Here is an 18,604-nt window from a genome sequence, read left to right on the forward strand (position 1 = left end):
ATATTCTGTTTCTGTAACAGGAATAGCATGAAAAGTCAGTCACTGACAAGTAACACCAGAAGTGGCCCATCTCTTCGGTGCAATGTGCTGCTCTAGACACAGGCAGGTTCCTCAGTCACAAGTGCTGTGTGATTTAATAGAACATGTTAGGCAATAAGAATTTCTATGGATCTATGTCCTCAAAACAGAGTAACAGTTCTTCATTAACTCTTTGTTTAATTGTTGAACAAGCAATGCTGAAGAAACTGCTTAATTTTCCTGTTTTCACCATCTGTAACTTGTCCTGTATTGTAAAGAGCAGCTGTTGTGCTGCGGCCGGGCTGTGCAAATGGGCATTTCAGGTGATGGCTGGGGAAGGCAGGAGGTAGCGGTGACCTGTGCATGAACTGCAGCTGCCTCAGTGGAGGCAGGTTGCCAAAAGAAAGACTGTAAAAATCCAGAAAAGGTGAGAAAAATGGAGTAGAAGAAAAGCATTTTATGAGTGTTTTGGACATCTCAATTTCTTGCTGCCCAGTAAGAAACTCTCTGACAGGCACCTGACTTAATGCCTTTGGAAAATACAGCTCTTCTCAGTGTGTCCCCAGCTGTCTGTTTAGACTCACAAACCACTTCTGAACACCTAATTTACAATGTCAAATTAAACTGGCGTCCTAGATACACAGCTGTAGCTGGCAAATTAGAAGCTCTGGGGGTTTTTTGTGTGATTCTTGGTTTTATGTATAAGCCAGTTAGAAGAAGAAGAAAAAAAAAAAGACATAATAATTTTATGGGTCTTCTCAAGTTTTGCCGAAATTTACCCATAGCTCCGTAGGGATCTGTGACAGTCATCTCAAGTACACATCTCCCATCTGAAAGTCTTGACTGAGTTCGGCACGGTGGAGGAGGCAAATGCAAAAAACACTTTTTTTTTTTTCTTTTTTTTCTTTGTGTGTTTGTGCTTGTAATCTAGGTCAGTTAAACGAAGGCTTCTAGAATACAGAGTAGCCAGAGAAATTTGGGATAGCTGAGAAGGGATAGTCCAAGAATAAGGAAGGTGTCCAGTCCTACTGGATAGCTGGATTCAGGCACCAGAGATTTCCATGTGTGAGGCCAAGCCTTATTTCCAAGTTAGCCTCAGCTAACTTTAGAGAGAAACTAAACCAAACAAGGCTTACTCCTAAATTCTTTTGAAAGCTCTGGAAGCACTATGGCCTTCTTACCTGCGTTGGCAACTGACACCACGCCAGGGCCGATACAGAGGCAGTCCTGTCTGCAGTGGCAAAGCTACGCCCCCTTCTTGTGGGGGAATGGCCCTTCTCCTACCAGGAAGGGCTTCTTGTACCAAACCTTGGCCTACAACTGCGGTTCTAGCACTGGGTGTTGAGTCTGCTTGAAGCCATTTTTGTGGTCTGGAAAAATCTGTATCTTGTCTTTGTCTCCTTGCATAATGATTTTGAAGTGTTCTTTTATCAGTGTGGGGGTAGTAGGAACTGTATTTATGTGAATTTGAGTTAATTTATGGATTTGCAGTAGAATGGTAAATGAAGTGGGAAGTTTTTCCCCATGTTCCTAATTGGAGGAATTCTACTACTTCAAGTTAAGAAAATGAGCTGGTGAATTCTTTAAAGAGCTAGGAGTGTGACTCCTGCCCCTTATGATATGACAACATCTTCCTTTCTTTAAAGCCATTTTTCTCCAAAACGGGGTATTTCCAAAGATACTAAAAATTTCTGAGAAAACATCGATGTTATGTGCTGACAGAAATACAGCTGGTCTTCCTGAAAGTAGTTGGCAATCTGGTCTCTTCAGACCTATTTTTTGTGTAGAAAATCTGTGGAACAAAGTTACTTGAAGTGTATTGCTTAACTATATCAGAAAACTTAAAAGATTTGTCAGCTGTGTACTTCAACTACAGAAGATAATTGTCAATCGAGGAAAGTTATTTGAACTTTTGTTTTTAATTTGAGAAACCAAAATCATAGAAACAGATTTACAAGTGAAAGGATGTGCATGAATTGGATATGGGGGTACAAGGTCTTTTTACAAGTGGAGGATCTGGACCTGTGTTTAGACCTAAAAGCTTTCTGATTCCACTTGGTCCCAAAAATGGGTGAAAACACCGTTTTGCTGATAGTCATTTGGGGGCGGGAATTACTGATGCAGTTGCATCCCACTCTTTAAGGCTGTAGACATGCGGAACACACAAGCCTGAGTCAAAAAGGCTGGGCAGGTTCTGTGCACTTGCCTGGCTGCACGGGTAGTGTCTGCAGGTTCCTAATCTCTGTTCGCTTCTTGGGACCTCCAGGAACTGACTTGGCCTTGGTTCTGAATTTGGGTCAATTCGCCCATGGTCTTTTGACAGAGTTCTTTGTAGCTTTCAAATTAATTGTGTCAAGATGTTATATACAATGTGTGTGAAGTTAACTGTTAACCCTTTGTCATCATCTTATTACTCTCTCTAATTTTTTCCAAGGGAAGTTTTTGTCAACAAGCTGTTATAGGAACCTTTTGCTCCAAAACCAAATTGCTCCCCAGGACACTTCCTGGGCTGTTGTGGCTTCTAAACGTCTCTTCATTTCCAGCAAACGCACCAATTTCTTTTGTTTTGGTTTTGTTTGGGTTTTTTTTTTTAATTTTCTGTCGGGCGCAGGAGAATGAAATGATCTCTTTGATTCCCAACACTCTGAAGTGTCCGCTGAGTCACAGAGGGGTAGGAAGTGGTTTTGGTACTGAGCGCTGCTTTCACGGGCAGGTCTGTGCTGCCTGTCGGCAGAAGGGATCAGAGCACCGGAGAAAGCGATACAGGTGCCAGAAACTCGAGGGCTGTCATTATGCCACAAGATGAGATTTTAGCAAAAAAGACTCTTCCGCATGGGAACAGGAGCCCTACAGCAGAAAAGACAGGATCAAAGTGTTAATGTTTCACAGTTTTCTTTTGGGCTCTATTTTGAGAGCGGGAGGGGTGTTGCTCTCCACCTGCCGCAGGGGTGGCCACGGACGCTGACGTGTCTCTACCAGCTCATCCTCAAACACGAGGCTCCAGACTCTGGGCCTGGAGTTCCAGCATGGTTGGGAGCAAAGGTCCCCTGGTTTGACTGGCGCAGAAGGTGACGGCAGGGAGGGCTGGCTCCGCTCGGAGTCTCCCATCCCCAGGAAAGGCTGGCTTACAGCTGCTGCTGTCAACAAGGGGGCGGGGGGAGAAGAAAAAGCCAGCAGAGGAGTGAACTTTTGGGGCATGTCGGAAGAAAACAGCGATAGCTTTGTATCAGCGGGACAGGCCAGGGGCGCTGCACAGGTTTCACCTTCTCGGAGAAAGAGGCGGCAGCTCAGCTTGGCTTTGCCCACTGTTAATACCCAGGTGGTAGAAACAGGAAATAAACCAGCCCCGTGGAAAGCAAGGCTGCTGTGAGTCACAAATAGCAAGTAGAGTTTGGGTTTTTTAAGCTGTTCGATCATTCTCTGGCTTTTCCACTGTTTTACAAGGGCATGTTAAGAAATGTACCAGAGCTGTGGAAATTCTGCAGCCATTTCTCAGAAAACCATGAGAGAATTACTTTAACATATGTTTCCATCTTCTGCTTTTTACATTTTCCCCCTTCTTGTATTTCTTTTTCTCTGACCTGATGCAAACTTCTATATGCTTACAATTCTCACTATTGAAAAGAAATTTCACTCCCTTGTTAGAATTTCCCCACAAAGTGGTGTGCGTCGTTTGCAATTAAATTCCATTCTCCTTACAATATTGTCGCGTGCAGACCTGAAAGCGATGGTCTGTTTAAATGCTGCTGCAGAGAGGCTTAGCGCTGGGCTGTCCGGGAACAAGGGGCTGTTGGAACGCGCAGCCTCAGGCTCTTGGTGTGCCTCTGGGTTTTGGCTTTGGTATGCCAGAAAAGATAAAACAGGGCAGGAAATCTGAGCTTCCCGCCAACATCTAAGAGAATTTAATGCTACTTCCACCTATAGACAACCGGGTTTGTTATCAGTGGGGGGTGTCTGTTAGAGGATGAGTGTGGGGATAAGTTACCTGATCTCAAAACTGGAGATGGGCTTGGAGACGCTTTATAAAATACCCCTTGGGCGTGTGAGCAGTAAGTATACATGGAGTAGTAACTCTCTCTGTCCTCAGCCTTGCAAGGGGCCCCCGCCAGCCTCCGAGCACGCGTGTGCCCGCGCTGGCCCGCGGCCTGTTGGCTCCTGGCAATGCCGCGGCGGACTGAGCAGCGTCACCCATCTCCGACCCTTCTGGAGCTGGTTCGCCGGGGTCACCAGGGCGCTTGCCCAGGAGCATCTTTTCAGTCTGACTCTCAGAAGCTGGATTTCCCTCCCAGCACTGGCCTAAGGCGGCGTTTTCCGTTGTTGCTGCTGTTACCCATGGTGGTGCTTTAGACACGTTTACGTGTGCGACCTGGGAAGAGAAGGCAAGGCGCGCGACGGCATCACTCCTGGGTGTGCGAGCGGGTACAGGAGCTTCTCGAAGTTTGTGGTGTTTAACTTAAAACTGAGAAGTCCTGACTTTTCAAACAGAGGCACCTCGCCCTCTTTCGGGCACCTGTGGGGTCTCTGATGTTTGCCTGTCCTGAAGGATTAGGTCACAGCTACAAGCACAGAAAACTCAACAAACATGCCATAGCAAGTTATTTTTTTCTGGACAAACAATTTTATTTTAGGTAATGCGTCTATACACTGTACATTCAGTCACTGTGGTATATAAGCATAGCTATTTTCATACATAATCTCATAAAGTCCTTTATTTTACAATATTATCTGCTTCAAGGGGAGGGGATGTGGAAAAGGGGGTGGAAAAGGACTATCAAGGTACACAGCGAAATAGATAAATATGCCAAGCTTTTTTCTTATTTTTTTTAAATCAGGCATTTATAAACAAGAAAGCATACATTACTTACATAAAAATAGTTCTAGAATAGTAGAGTAAGTCATAATATTGTCATTAGCAGCAGCATAGGAGAGACCAGGATAACAAAAATGTGCTGAAATGCTATTGGCTATTATAAATGTAAAGATTTATTTTTCTTCAATTGAAAAAATGTCATTTCTGTGAGTTCTTTTGATTTAAAAAAAAAAAAAAAACAAAACCAAAACCAAAATAAAACAACAACCCAACCAACAAAAAACTTCTCCCTAAAACACATGGACTGATGAGAGGGCAGAATGGAAAGAGAATCAACCTTTTGGTAATAAAATACTTTACAGTGAAAATAAGGACAAATAAAATGCAAATGATGGAGAAAGGTTAACCCACATTTAAAACTTGCAAAAAGATTTTGTTTTGTTTTTCCTAACAGACAGCAAAGGTTCTTCTTAGTTAAAAACACAACTCATAAAACAAGACAACTACCAGGTAAGAAAGAGTTTTGAAAAAGTAAACACCATATACACTTATAATACAACAGTGTAAAATGAAAAAAAGTATTTACATGTTGAATTTACTTTTTAACTTTTTTTTTACATTGGCTAGTTCTGTTTGAAAAGCAGAATATTATGTATACTAGTTAGCTGCTCCATAGATATGAATGTTATTGCTGTTGGTTTTTTTTCCCTTCGTTAAGTCTTCTTTCAGTAATAGAAACAATGAGTAATTAAACTGAATATACAAGTATTAAGTAATATATTTTTAAGTACAGGGAGAGTCAACAGCCTGTATGAAACACCTCTTCTCCCTTTTAACTTCTTAAAGGAAACTAAAGAGCAGATGAAATGAGAAGATGTGACTCTACAGCTCCTACACTCAGGGCCGGGAGCGCGAACGGAATGCGGCCGGGACTCCGCGGGAAGCCGAAGGAGAAGCGATTCCCCCGCCCGGGCTCTCGGGGGGTTGCTGACGTGCTGCACACAAGAAATTACACACAGAACTCCCTCACCGTAAGCACCTCCACGACATTTTTTTGCTCTGAAGATTCCCACCGTTTTGACAGCCGTTTTCTAGAATTAGTGTCTCTGTGGCCATCTCCTGACAATTTTAAAAATACATGCATGGGAATTTTGAATTAGAAATAAATTATATATTCTGCAGAAATTAAGATTTTATTGATAATTTTGTCCTTCCTAAATACATTTTATTTAAGGTAGACTCCGATCCTGTAAACTTCTCCTGTTGATTAACTGCTGGTGTAGAACGTTGTTGCCATTCTTCTTGCACCTTATTTAATCTTACTGACTTTAAACCTTAATTTACAGAAATGTTTTTACTAGGAAGTTTTCGCTCCCAAGGATCAAATGTGATCAAGTCTTACCCTCAGACGGTGTCAAGTGAATGTCATATATGACACTTGACAGAATTACCGGAATGTGTGGCAGAAGAAGAAACTGTGGTTTTGTAACAATAGTTGTCACTTTATTTTGGAGATTTCTTTCTTGTGAATCTCATCCCATTTACGTGTGAAGCGCAGGAGATGCTGGTTGGTTGACAAGACTATTGATAAGACTATTAACTGTTCTATTTTTCCTTGGAAAAAAATGCAGATTTCACTGATTTTGGAGGATAAAAGTGTCCTGCGCACAGAAGAAGCTGCGCTGGTGCCTCGGTACCTTCCCCAGACACACAAGAAGGAAGAACTAGGTCACGTGCTGCGGGCAAGGGGCTGCTCTCCCTGTGACAGCACAGAGCGAGGTGGCCGTGCTGCTGCTTTCTGGTGAGTCATAAGGGGAGCGAGACAATCAAAGATCAGGGGGAAAAACCCAAACAAAGTGTAGAAAGTAAAAAGCTACCAGGCAGCTGGCAGTGGGGGTGGGAATACATTTGTTCTATGTGTAATTTCTTAACATGGCAGTGAAGCGTAGCACATGAGACTCTGAAATGCACAATGATCAACTATGGCTGAAATTATTTAGTTTCCCTTGAAGAAATAAGTGAATAACACAGATCTGGAAATCATAAGGCTGAGAACATTTTTATGCATACTGCATAACAAAATAAACCCTTTACATAAGACAGTAATAATGCCCATTAATGAGTATATGTATGGCAGAGATTTTAATTCCATGCATATGATTTAATAATCGCAGAAAAAAACATACAAAGAAGCAAAAAAAAAAAAAACCAAACCACATTAAAAAAACCTGCTTAAGCATAATCAAAATTCCTTTTGCATTGCACTTTAGAAGAGGAGATCTGCACCTAGACTCAGTCTCCAGCATCCCAAACACAAGGGCAAACCCCTGCAGGAACGGACAGTTTCATGTCATTTACTTGGTGTCACTGTTTCTTGCTCCCAACAGTTTTACATTGTCCCAGTAATTCTACTCCTTTCATATTTCTTCTTTTTGTACCTAAAACATATATATGAACTTCTCTGTTAATGCTCACAGTTATTATAATGGTTATTATAATGGTTTCAAGCAAACAGCTCTTGTTTAAAAAAAAAAAATCTCTCTAATGTACTGTAAGTAAATACTATAATTTTAGGATTGGAAGCCGCTTTCTGTCTACTGGGAAATAATTTTTAAGCTTACATAGTTTGCATTAATGTCCAAAAGCAAATAAAGATTACTGGAAATACGTTTCTTCGTTTAGAATAACTTCTGTGTATGACGATGCATAGGGTTTTCTTTTTTTTTTTTTCTTTTTATTCTTTAAGGTAAAAAAAGTGTCAGCATTGCCTATACAAGATGCTGAGGGGAAAAATGAGCTGGAAGGCACATCTGCAGCCCCAGATCAAATTTTCACTTCATGCTGATAAGCTTGAGTGTACAAGAGGTGAGTGTTTGTGGGTGAAAATAACTTTTTTTTTTTTCCCTCTTGTTCAGGAAAGCACCAACTTTATTTGTGAAGCGCTGCCGGGAGCGTCTCCACCACTCACCGCGGGCGCTCTGCTCGGGGAGCTCACGCTGGGCAGCGCCCGCTCCCCGCTGCATCCTCCTGAGAAACGGCCGTGATGACGCGGGCTCACGGGGCGCTGACTGCCACGGCGGTTTGGCAGCGTGGGCTCGAGAATGCTCAACTTGTAAACTTTAGAAATATGGAATAAAATGCTGAGTAAGATTCTGACAAAGTGCAGTTTGGTTTTTAAAAAAAAAAAAAAACCACAACAACAACAACACCAACAATAAGACAATGTGATGGCATGCTGCATTTTTATTCCGGGGCTGCGGCTTGGATCCCAAAATTAAAGTAATTTCTCTTTTTAAAAACAAAAAAGTTTTTTTGTTTTTTTTTTTTTTTAAAAACGATGTAGGCTTATTCACAGCAGCAAAAATGTTGTTTTCTTTTCTGTAGTATCCGGTAATGTGATGTTGCACTCTCCTTGGGCACAGAAATCCTGACTGACAGTTCATAATAAAAGCAGGTAAATACTGAATTTATGGTAAGATGGTGCAACAAAGATGAGTTTTCCAGAAAACTGAAAGCTGAAGTAAAGATTTCAGAATGACTTCAGAACGTGTATGTCTTCTGCTTTATTTCTCAACCAACTTAACAGATCATCCATTTCCTTCTTTTATTTCCATCTGTCTTTTCCTAAAGCTGAAGTGCTCTTGGATGAAGTCAGTCTTTTGAACACATCAATTAATGAAGATGTCTTTAGAAAAGATGACGTGAGTTGCAAACACGGAAGTCTGTAAGGCTGGGTTTGTAATTCTAAAGCATACCTCTTCCCCTCCCCCCCCTTTACAATCCTGCATCTTCCTTTCTTCTTGTGTTCAGGACAGGAAATGAAGATAATTCTTGCTAAGGAAAAAATCAACTTTGAAAAGTACTCCGAAATTCATACAACCCCGTGACGGGCTTAGAACTGCGATGGCTTCCTAGATGGCTGGAAAACTGCTAATGAAATGGCATCATCACCAGAGGGCTTCTACGTGAAGAATCCCAGCGCCTATAACAAGTCATTAAAAATTGTGCATCGAAGGTTTCTTTTGTTTTGCTTTTAAAGGTTCATTATAAAAATCTTGTTAATTTTTTAATACCAAGTCTGTGTAATGAATTATTTTAAATAGCTTATAAGAAAAGTTTGTTTGTTTTTTAAATTCCAAAATGTCCCAACAGGCAGAAGGGCAACATAAAAACGCGGCCATGCTCGCCTTTGACTCTGATTTTAGTTGGACGATGCTGCTTGCTTGGAGTTTGCCAGTAGAAAATTTGCTGTGGACTTAAAAGTATTTTGTTTATAAACACTTTGTGTTTTATAGGCACAGTAAGATGTTGTGCTATATGGATTGGGAAAAAAAAGAGGCGTAATTCAGTGCTTCTGTTATAAAGAGTAACATTTGCCTTCCAACTACTACGAATCCATATTCCTAGGTCTGTGTGCCAAGACACAACTACTCACACATGCACTTACACACGTACCCCACACGTCCTCCCTTACTGTGCATACAGGCCAGCCTGGGTGTGTACGAGACGAGGTGGTGGTGCTTTAGTTCTCCATGTTGCTCGCTGTGTTTTCGCTGCCGGGCTGACTGCTTGATTTAGGCCACAGTTGTTCCTGAAGTTCCTTGACTACTTTTTCCAAGTGTTCCCGAGCCTCCCTTTCATGCATCAGGTCAGCTCGGAGCTGCTCCCTGTCAGCTTCCGCATGCTGAAGCTTCACCTGTAGGTCCTCAATCTAGAGAAAAGCACAGGAACAAACATAATGAACTATTTTAGTATTTCAGTTCCATTGTGATTTTGTAGACTTTCAGAGTAATGAAACCATGTACTTCCAGCCCTAAGATTATCAAAGTAGAGGGCAAGGGGACGCCGGAGGCCTCGGACTGAGCGGTGACAATTAACTGGCACCATTTCACCTCCTAACTAAGCAGATGGACTGTGGAGGGCAGGAATGGGACTGCAGAGGCCTGAGTGTGCAGTGACTTCGCCCAGAAAAGGTAAGAAAAAAGAAAGGCATAAACCACACTGATACTCAGTAGGTATTTAAGCATCTAATACTTTAAACTCGCACAAAGACATTTACACCCCTGAAGGTGTTGTCTTATTTCCGCTCATGGTTGCCTAATGCAATTTCTCTCAGACTACGCCTGTCTAGAGAATTGTGGTTTCCTCAAAAATAGTAAGTAGTGATGAACACAACGTGAGCAACAACCTTCCTCTGTGCACTCCAAATTAAAGACAAACGGCTGTAGAAAGCTTGCTTTCAGGATTTCTTATATGACTAACTTAAGAACTCAAGTCATACTGGTATCATGTAGAATTCAGACTTTGAAGTTACTTAAGGTACTTTTCCACCATGGGCTGTGCCCTGATGCCCGAGGTAGGTGCTGGATAAAGCAGCTCTTCCAGAGCCTGAGGCCGGAGCTGCCAGCCGAGGCTGTGCCCAAGCGCGTGGCCCGGTGCTGTAACAGCCAGCGTGTTCCTGCGGCAGGGCCTGGCAGCTGATACTGCACGTGTGCCATTATCTGCAGAATATTCAGCTGCTTGAATTCTTTTTGAGGTGATTTTAGACTTTCAGATCAGGAAGCCTCATTTATTCCCTCCCAAGGAGGGAATGTAGCAGGAGACTGAGGATGCTGATGGTTGCAAAGGGAGGGAGGACGCACCGGGCACTGCCTGGGACAGCAGCTCTGACTCTTATCTGCACTTGCTGCTGCCTCATGGGTGGTGTGTTTTTTGTTTTTTTTTTTTTTTTTTTTTTCCTCAGTGGAAGTCAACTGCTGGTAACGCCCAGTGCAGCCGCGCTCAATCTGGTTCTGTTTAGTCTGGACACCTCTTATCAGCGAGACATCCTGTGATGCCAGAGCGGAAGCCCACATCATTTCCTGCTCCTGGGCTCAGGGTGAGACGTGTCTCAGGGTGGTACAAGCCAACCACTCCCCTTCCCGTTATTGAGAGCCTGGGCTTAGAAGAATTTTTGATTGCTATTGCTTTTTCTTTTCCTTCCCCCCCTCCCTTAAAGTGACCACACCAAACAGTCACAGCTCGTGTCTCAGGCGTAACGATGCCTTCACAAAGCACCTGTGTTTAACAAGGTGCAGGGCAGAGAAGGTGCTGCAGTAAACGTGCTCTAGAGGAGTCGTTACAGTAATCCTGCAAACAGGTGACACCTATGTGGCACTTGGATCTAAGCGATAAACCTCTGCTGTAGGAGTTTAACTTTAGGCAAGCATACCCCATTTTTCAGAGACCTCCTGTTGCTAAGGCTCGCTGACCTTTGCCTTTTATTCACCCATTTCTCAGCCGGGCTTTTAGCATGGGAAGCTGTGATGGGGACAGTGGGTGCAGAGGGACGCTCAGGTCAGACAAGACCAGGGGGAGGCCGCCATGGCAAGGAAAAAGAGCTGGAGGGCAGCTTTGGGGGGTTAACAGCGGGTGTGGGACTGTGCCCTTTCAGAGGAAAGGCATGACTGGGCACCTGGGATTGTTTTACTGGAGGAAGGGGAAGGCAGGGCATGCAGTAGATCCCTCTTCCGGGCTGTTTCTCACGGAAACCCAGGAGGCTGCTGTTCTGCTCTGAGCTCAGCCCCTTCTCCTGGGTCATTTGAGGGGGCTGGAGCAGCCTCACGTTCTGTGTGTCCTGCAGCCCCAGCTCTTGGTTCGCTCGGCTTTGGGTGGCTTGAACAAACTAATAAAGGATCTGATGCAGGAAGGGCAGGGAGGGATTTTTAGGTGGAAAGCTTAAAGCATACATGTTGCTTGTAACAACATGTTCCTGCATTCCTAGAACTTTCACTGAGATCAAACTGGGAGCTGACGGTTTGCTGCTCTTGTGCTTTGTACCTGCAAACAGGTAAAAAACCTCCTGCCCGGCACTGCCCTTCGCTCGCTGACGGGCCCTGGTCGCTTCTCTTGTCTTAAACAGTTCCTGTAGGTCTAGGCTGATCTTCAAGGAAAATACTATTCAAGAAAGTGGCTCTGCGCAATATTTACAGAACTGAAATGGATCCCTGAGCATTGGCAGTGCCAGCAGAGCGTCAGTGGGGCTGAAATAAAGTCTCACATTTCTCTGACTTCCCAGTAAAATGGTGATTTTTCAAGTGACAAACACACGGTTCCAGGTGGAGCGGTGGGTCGGAGCGTGGGCAAGGCCGTGCACTGGCAGCTGCGGGAGGGGGCAGAGACACTGCAAACAGGAGCTGGGCTGGGGTCAGGTGAGACAAAAGGAGGCCTCTGGCGCAGGAGGGCAGACGGACGCCTGAGCTAAGCCCGGAAGCGGCAGAAAGTGGGAGCTCGCTCACTGTTAGAGCTTCCAGCGCTCGGGTCTTACCTGGGCTGAGTACTTGGCCCGGAGCCTGCCCGCTTCGCAGCCCTTGTCACACACCCGGATCTGCCTGGCTTGTTCCAGTTCCCTCTTGAGTCGTATCCGAGACTCGTTGGCTTCCTTCATTTTCTTCTCGTTCTCAGCTCTCAGACGTTCAATCTCTTTCCTTAAGTTGCGCTTCGCCTCTGTTGCTTCTCTCAGTTTCTCTTTCTTAGCCACCCTTAGGAACTCCAGTTCCTAGAATACAAGAGCAGTTATCTTGTGAGAACTGAGGAGCAGAGACTGAATTAGTGCAAGGAAACAGAACTGTGAAGGAAACGATCCAAACTAAATTCCCCCCTCCTGTTGGTCACAACCAAGGCAGCTCATGTCTAAACCTCATTCAGAGCTTTGTACAAGCTCTTCTCCTTTAAATCAACATGAGATCCTACACTCAAGATACCCTGAATTCTTGGATAATAAAAAGCTGTACGCTACAGCCACATTTTGCTTTGTCAAGCAAAATAGCTGTGACCATCTGTGACTGAATAAAGATGAACTGCAGTTGGAGAGAGCTACGAGCAACGTGCTCTACACTAGCTCGAAGTTCCAAGCAAACCAACTGTAATGCCTGCACTTTAATTGAAGCCACTGAAGATACACGACATTACGATAAATGCAGTTTGTGAATGCCCTTTGTGTACAGCAAAGCTCAACAAGAAAGTTTACCACTTGCTGGAGAAATCAGTAAGCAGTTCCATTTTATCAAGCCCCCCAGAATCCACTTAAGGCAAGTATGAGAAAAAACAAACCGTGTACCTTCTTTCTAACTCTAGGCAATTTTGTTTTGCTACCGGTAACTGGTGTGAAGCCCCAAGTCTCTTGGCAACCAGGCAATGGACTGCTCTGTCACAGCAGCTGGAAAACTCCAGGCTGAAACCTTAAGCTAAATCGAAACCATGCTTTGCTCTGGAAATTGCCACTTTCACTGTCCAGGTTCTTACTAGGAGCTGCCATCTTGAAATTGCAAATGCAAGAGAGCGCCATTAATGATAAGGAACCTGAAGGTCCAAAGGAAGAAACGGTGAAGTTGTTAAGAAGCTGTTGTTAAAAGACAGGTTCATCATAAGCACAAAAATGTGGCTCACTAATGGTCTGTCTCCTAAATGGTTAAATTAGAAACTAAAGTTCGATTTTTTTTTTTCCCCCCTAGAAGCAGCATTTCCTCTCTGTCAGAGTCAAACCCTCACAGCAACGTGTTTCTGTTAAGTAACACTGCAGTCGGGTCATGGGAAATTCACTCTTTTGACAATCTCACTTCCCAGCCAGGCCATTGTTAGCTCAGCCCCGCCGCCCTGGAAGCGCGCACACGCGCTTTCTCTGCGTGTGGAACTGGAAACCCGCAGCTGCCCCAGTGGAAAACGATGGCCAGATACCGTCTTCCCTCTCACTCTGACATGTTGCTTGATTTAACGCCTCGACACTCAATTCTGCTTCAGCAACTATTCCACATGTCATTCCCACTTCACTTGCAGTACACACTGTGTATTTAGTTTAGATATTGAAAAATTAGCTTTAAATACATACTACTTATAAATATTTACTTATAAATACATAAAACAAAGCATATATTTACTGAAACGCAAGGGAATGAAGTGATTTGCTGAAGGTGAACAGGTGAACAAGCAGTTCTGTTGCAGAGAGCTCTTGGGCTCCCCTCCCTGGGACGGGGACCGGCAGCCGGTACCTCAGGAGCCTCCGTCCCGTGAGAGGCACGCGGCACAAACTGGCTCGCTCTACTGCAGCGCTTGCAGAAATCCCAGTTGGCAAACTTTTGTTAAAATTCTGATCGTGATAATATCTACACACTTACACAATCTCTCCTTCGCCTCCTCCTGCCTACTAGTAGAATACTTGAATCTCCTACTGGGGTTTTGGGGATGGGTTTTGGGTGGTTTTTTAAATGCAGGAGCCATATTGGACACAAATCCCATCTGTGAGCCTCTGCCCTTTGTTTCCAACGAAACAAGACGCCTTGTGCCAGCTAAGGAGACCCTGTACCTGCGTCTCTCCCGTGCTAGATGGGACACAGCCCTTAGCTGCACTTCTAGCTGGGTCACAGCTCCACACACACCACTCGAAGCCGACGCGCGAATCGTCCTCACTCTGCCATTTCCATGTTCTGCTTTTGCCCCAGCTCAAATTAACAAAAAGTTCACCCGCCGCTCTGGTCAGCCACGGGGATTTGCTAATGGGCAATACTGATCTGCAGCTTTTTTTTTGCCTGTCCACTCTTTCTTTGATATGATCGATGTATCAGGGATTTCCAGAAATAAGGAGCTTCTCCACTGAATGAGGCAAGAACCTTTCACAAAGCCTGGCTAACGGGATGCTTAAAGAGCTGCAGTTCAGCTCATCAGTGGAGCAAGTGCCTCCGTGTCCCAGGAATACCCTCCCTCCGCTGGGCAATGGCAGGATTTTCACCAATCTTTTAAAACTACAAATAAAGCCTCCATAAGGACAGAAATGTTTCTAGTTCAGTGAAATGAAAACAAAATAAACTGTGCTGGACTAGAAGATTTTTTTTCAGTAATGAGAAGATGTTGATTTTGGTAACCATGGATTTATACCCCAAGGCAAAAACAGGTGGCAAGCTTAAAAATGTAGGAATGGTTCCTGTATACTTTGGTTTCCCTGCTGAATTTACAAACAGTACCCCAGTACGGGCTGTTGCTATTTGGGAAAAATGAGGCAATTCTGTTTTACATGAGACTACCTAATGGCTTCTACCTGGAAGAGTAGTTGCAGACAGTGGTAAGAGAAATCTGGTTTTCAACCGTACCTGATGTAGACTGCGTTTGGCTTGCAAGGCAGCATTTAGCTTCTCTTCCTGCTTCACTCTCATTTTAACAACTTCATGGAGGAATTTTTCTTTGGCTTCTTTTGTATCCAGGCCACTGTCCAGGGCCTGCCTTAGGTGCTCCAGCTCAGCCTCCAGCCCGCTGCTGTGAGAGTCAGAATGTGTTGCAACCTCGTATGAACTGCTGACTGCGACGGGGGCTTGCATCCCAGGTGAGCTCATGTCCTTTGCAGAGCTGGATGAAGTAAAGGATGGGGAGGAGAGGGAGGATAAGGAGGAGGTGACTGAAAAACAGAAACATTGGAAATTAATCAAAAAAATGTCTAAAATTAATATAACTCAAAATATGCTGAGGCCCTTTCATGCAGAGGAGATACTCAGTATTCAATGAAAAAAATGGAAGAAAGACAACACTCGTTTTATACTTGATACTTGAAACGGGATGAAAATGCAAACGTGACTGACCTAAGGGACCAACGCACAATTTGCTTGAATTGTGACTTCGGAATTTATGTCACTGTGTTTTCTCTGTGGGTGTGAAGCAACAGATTTCTTCAGGGAAACCTACATGATCCTGCTGTTTTCAGGGGGCAGTTTCTTCTTTTTGCATGAACCGCACACACTGAGCAAGGGCAGCAGCAGGACTACCCAGGTGACATCAGTGAGGGGATACGGGCTCTCCTTCATCTTCCCCGAGCTGCCCGACACCAGAACACTGTTTCAGAACAGACGGGCTCTTGATCTCTGCCTGACACATTCAGCTCCATGGATGCTGTATTGGAACTGTGTGACCACATTCTTTGTCTGACACAAAATTCCACACTTGCACGTGTGCACGCTCTGGAATTTTTACAGGCTATTTGTGTGTATCCCGCAAAGGCTTTTACAGAAGGCTCTCGACCAGATAGCAAACCATCACTGTTCGTGTGAACACCACGTACGTTTTGTCCTCTGCACAACATTTACCTCCTTTAAGACTCTGGGTTAGTGGACACCTGTGGTTCAGGTGCTTCCTTTTGTCAATGCATGTTCCTCTCTCAGGAAAATCCCCCCCCACTTATGTTCCATTCTTGGTTTTCATTATTACTTAAGGTTGTATTTTTACATCCCATCGAGGTATTAGGCTTCCAGAATTATGTTGAAACACAAGAGAAGTTGAGCAGCAACTCCTGTGGATTACTAAGGAAAATCCAGCAAATATAAAGCAAAATAAAGGCAGATATAACTGTCACTTACATTCTTCCCTGGTTTCTACTTCAATTTCTGCTTCTGATTCCTTATCCTCTTCAGTGGCAGTAACAGTGGCCGCGACAGTGGCGGCTGGTTCGGGGAGAGCCGTGTTCTCGGCAGCAAGTTTTCTTTTCCGCGGCTGGACAGTGCTGCTCAGTGGCTCGCTGCTCCGTGACACCACTGTGGCACAGGGGGGGTTGCTCACAATTTTCTGTTGGGCTGGAGGTGCAAGTGCCACATTGGGGGCCACAGCGTTCTCAAAGCTTTTGTAGGAGTAAAAACTGTTTTTGGGGGGGGAAGCAAAAGGAAGGAGAAAAGAGTCATATTGTTGGCTTTAAAATGCTTCCCAATCCATGTGTTGCACGGAAACTGCAAGACATTGGAATGACAGTGAAGTTCCATTGACTTACACCAGCTAAGAATCTGCCTATTTGCTCAGTGTTTTGTACTCTTTAAACATGGAGATGGTTTACACAGCTCATCTCCATCCCGTTCAGAAGGGATCGTATTCAAAGTGCCACACATTCTAAGAGCACCAAAGAGATCGGATCTCCCAAGGTCTAAAACTTACAGTGACGTTTCCTCATGATCCTCATGCATTATTATTTTACTGAGCTGCACAGTTTTACTTCTGTCTATCCACAAATGTTTTGTAAACTTGGAAACGGCACTTCCTTAAGAAAGGCCACGGGAGCGCAAGAAGCATATTCTTGTGTATCTTTAACTTTTTGACACAGCATGCATCCGAGTGAGTGTATGTAAAACCACAGTTAAAAAACCCAACAAACCTGCATTAAAGGACAGTAATATTGTAACATCAAATACATAGAATTTTGCAAAAAACATAGCAAAGATGGTCTCTTGCAACTTCAATTCAGCATCTACTACATGATGTATCTTCAGTGATATATTAAAATTTCTCCTGAACCTGTTGAAGGTGGGTTTTTCCCTCAAGACTTAAATTGGCCAGGTTTCTCACAGGGATACCAAGGGTATACCATACTCTTACAGCAGTTTAGCCCTTCTCTCCCTACCTAATTTAAAACTCTGTTTAAAAGCAAGGATATGCTGGTAGACTTTCTTCTCTTTTCCTTTTATTTTTATTAAATCAATCCCCACAGCTTCTACGAAACTTGTTCATAAGGGCAGCAAAATATGTTCTCCATAACTCTCCCTAAAAACACCTGGCCACTTTAGTCAAACTTTCCAAAGAAATCATTACCCTCAGGCAGAAATTTGGCACAAAGATTTTTCAGACTGAACAGTTCCAGTCTGGCAAAGGAACCTGTAACTGCCCTGACACTTTCCGTCCTGTGACACCAGCAGTCCCACCTATTATGGGTGGTGACTCATTCCCGTACCGGTTTAATTACGCTCCCATCCAAAGCAGGATCTGGCCTACAGCTTTCTGCCGGGTCTCCTGCCCGCTCTGCTCCTCCCGGAGCCCCGAGGACCACCGGCCATCGCCAGGGAGTGGGGCAGCCTGCGCTGCCCCTTCAGCCCTTCGCCCTCCCGGGGCACTCTCAGCACCACAGGCCGGTTGCAGCTGCGCCGGCCACACGCTGACGGGCCAGTGCTACCATCTGGCAGTTGCCTGGAAATAACTGGCTGGTCCCTGACCACCTGCCCATAGAGAGTAACTCAATCTTCCTTTAAACAGTGAGGCCCGAGAACTGAGGACTGTACCCCAAAGTGATCAAAAGCTCATAGAAGCAGCATTCAGACTTTTATGGCAAGAAAACCTATTTAATGAATGCACAAAATATCAATACTTTTTTTTGTTTCCCTTCTGCAAATTAAAACACTGCAGCAGCAAACACTTTTTAATCTGACACTAGTGGACTGACTGACTGAATTGGAAAGCCACCAGTTAACAGTGCAAGGGAACAAACATAAAGCAACTTGCTGTGAAGTAAATCTCCACGGCTGCCAACCCCCTTCTCCCTTCAGCCCACGTCTCCGTACCTGTCTCGGATCAATGCGGGAAGATGGGTTGAGAGCTCCTTCTCGTTTGCCGATACAGCAGGGGACCAGGGCCGGAAAGCTGAGAGACGCTGACGAGGATGGACACAGCCAATACTCTGGGAAGAAGGGAAAAGAAAAATAAGTAAATACCAACAATCTTTTAAACTATAAATCACGAGGGAGTGCTAGTGATGCTTTTCAGTACACATTCTGTTACCTCTGAAACTACTCCTCCACTGGCTCGGGCCTAATTATTTAGTAGATTCCACTGGAAGAGGTGAACTGCACTAATGTAAAACCTCACAAGTTTTTTCTTTGCCAATAAGTTATATGTAGTTTGCAGAGACCTCCTGAGTCTCGCGGGATTCTTGTAGCTCAAAGGCATGAGGGGATTGCTTACTTCACTGTCACAATCAGGGTCAGTGAAGATGGCAAGGAACTG

At 44.3% G+C, this 18,604-nt stretch overlaps 1 protein-coding gene across 3 annotated transcripts in view; it reads right to left on the reverse strand.

Moving 5' to 3' along the window:
* Positions 1-4,613: 4,613 nt before the first annotated feature.
* The window catches only part of SKI (SKI proto-oncogene), a 141,262-nt gene continuing 127,271 nt past the window's right edge, over positions 4,614-18,604 (reverse strand). For all 3 annotated transcript variants that reach the window (XM_074892586.1, XM_074892585.1, XM_074892584.1), the window contains 5 exons: positions 18,163-18,278; positions 16,204-16,478; positions 14,950-15,251; positions 12,135-12,365; positions 4,614-9,539 (listed from right to left, as the gene is read on the reverse strand). In XM_074892586.1, coding sequence (XP_074748687.1) covers positions 9,351-9,539; positions 12,135-12,365; positions 14,950-15,251; positions 16,204-16,478; positions 18,163-18,278 — 1,113 coding nt within the window. In that variant the 3' untranslated portion in view covers positions 4,614-9,350. The remainder of the gene's footprint in view (positions 9,540-12,134; positions 12,366-14,949; positions 15,252-16,203; positions 16,479-18,162; positions 18,279-18,604) is intronic.

Source organism: Strix uralensis, chromosome 23, assembly GCF_047716275.1.
Source record: "Strix uralensis isolate ZFMK-TIS-50842 chromosome 23, bStrUra1, whole genome shotgun sequence".
In the NCBI taxonomy this organism is placed as follows: Eukaryota; Metazoa; Chordata; class Aves; order Strigiformes; family Strigidae; genus Strix; species Strix uralensis.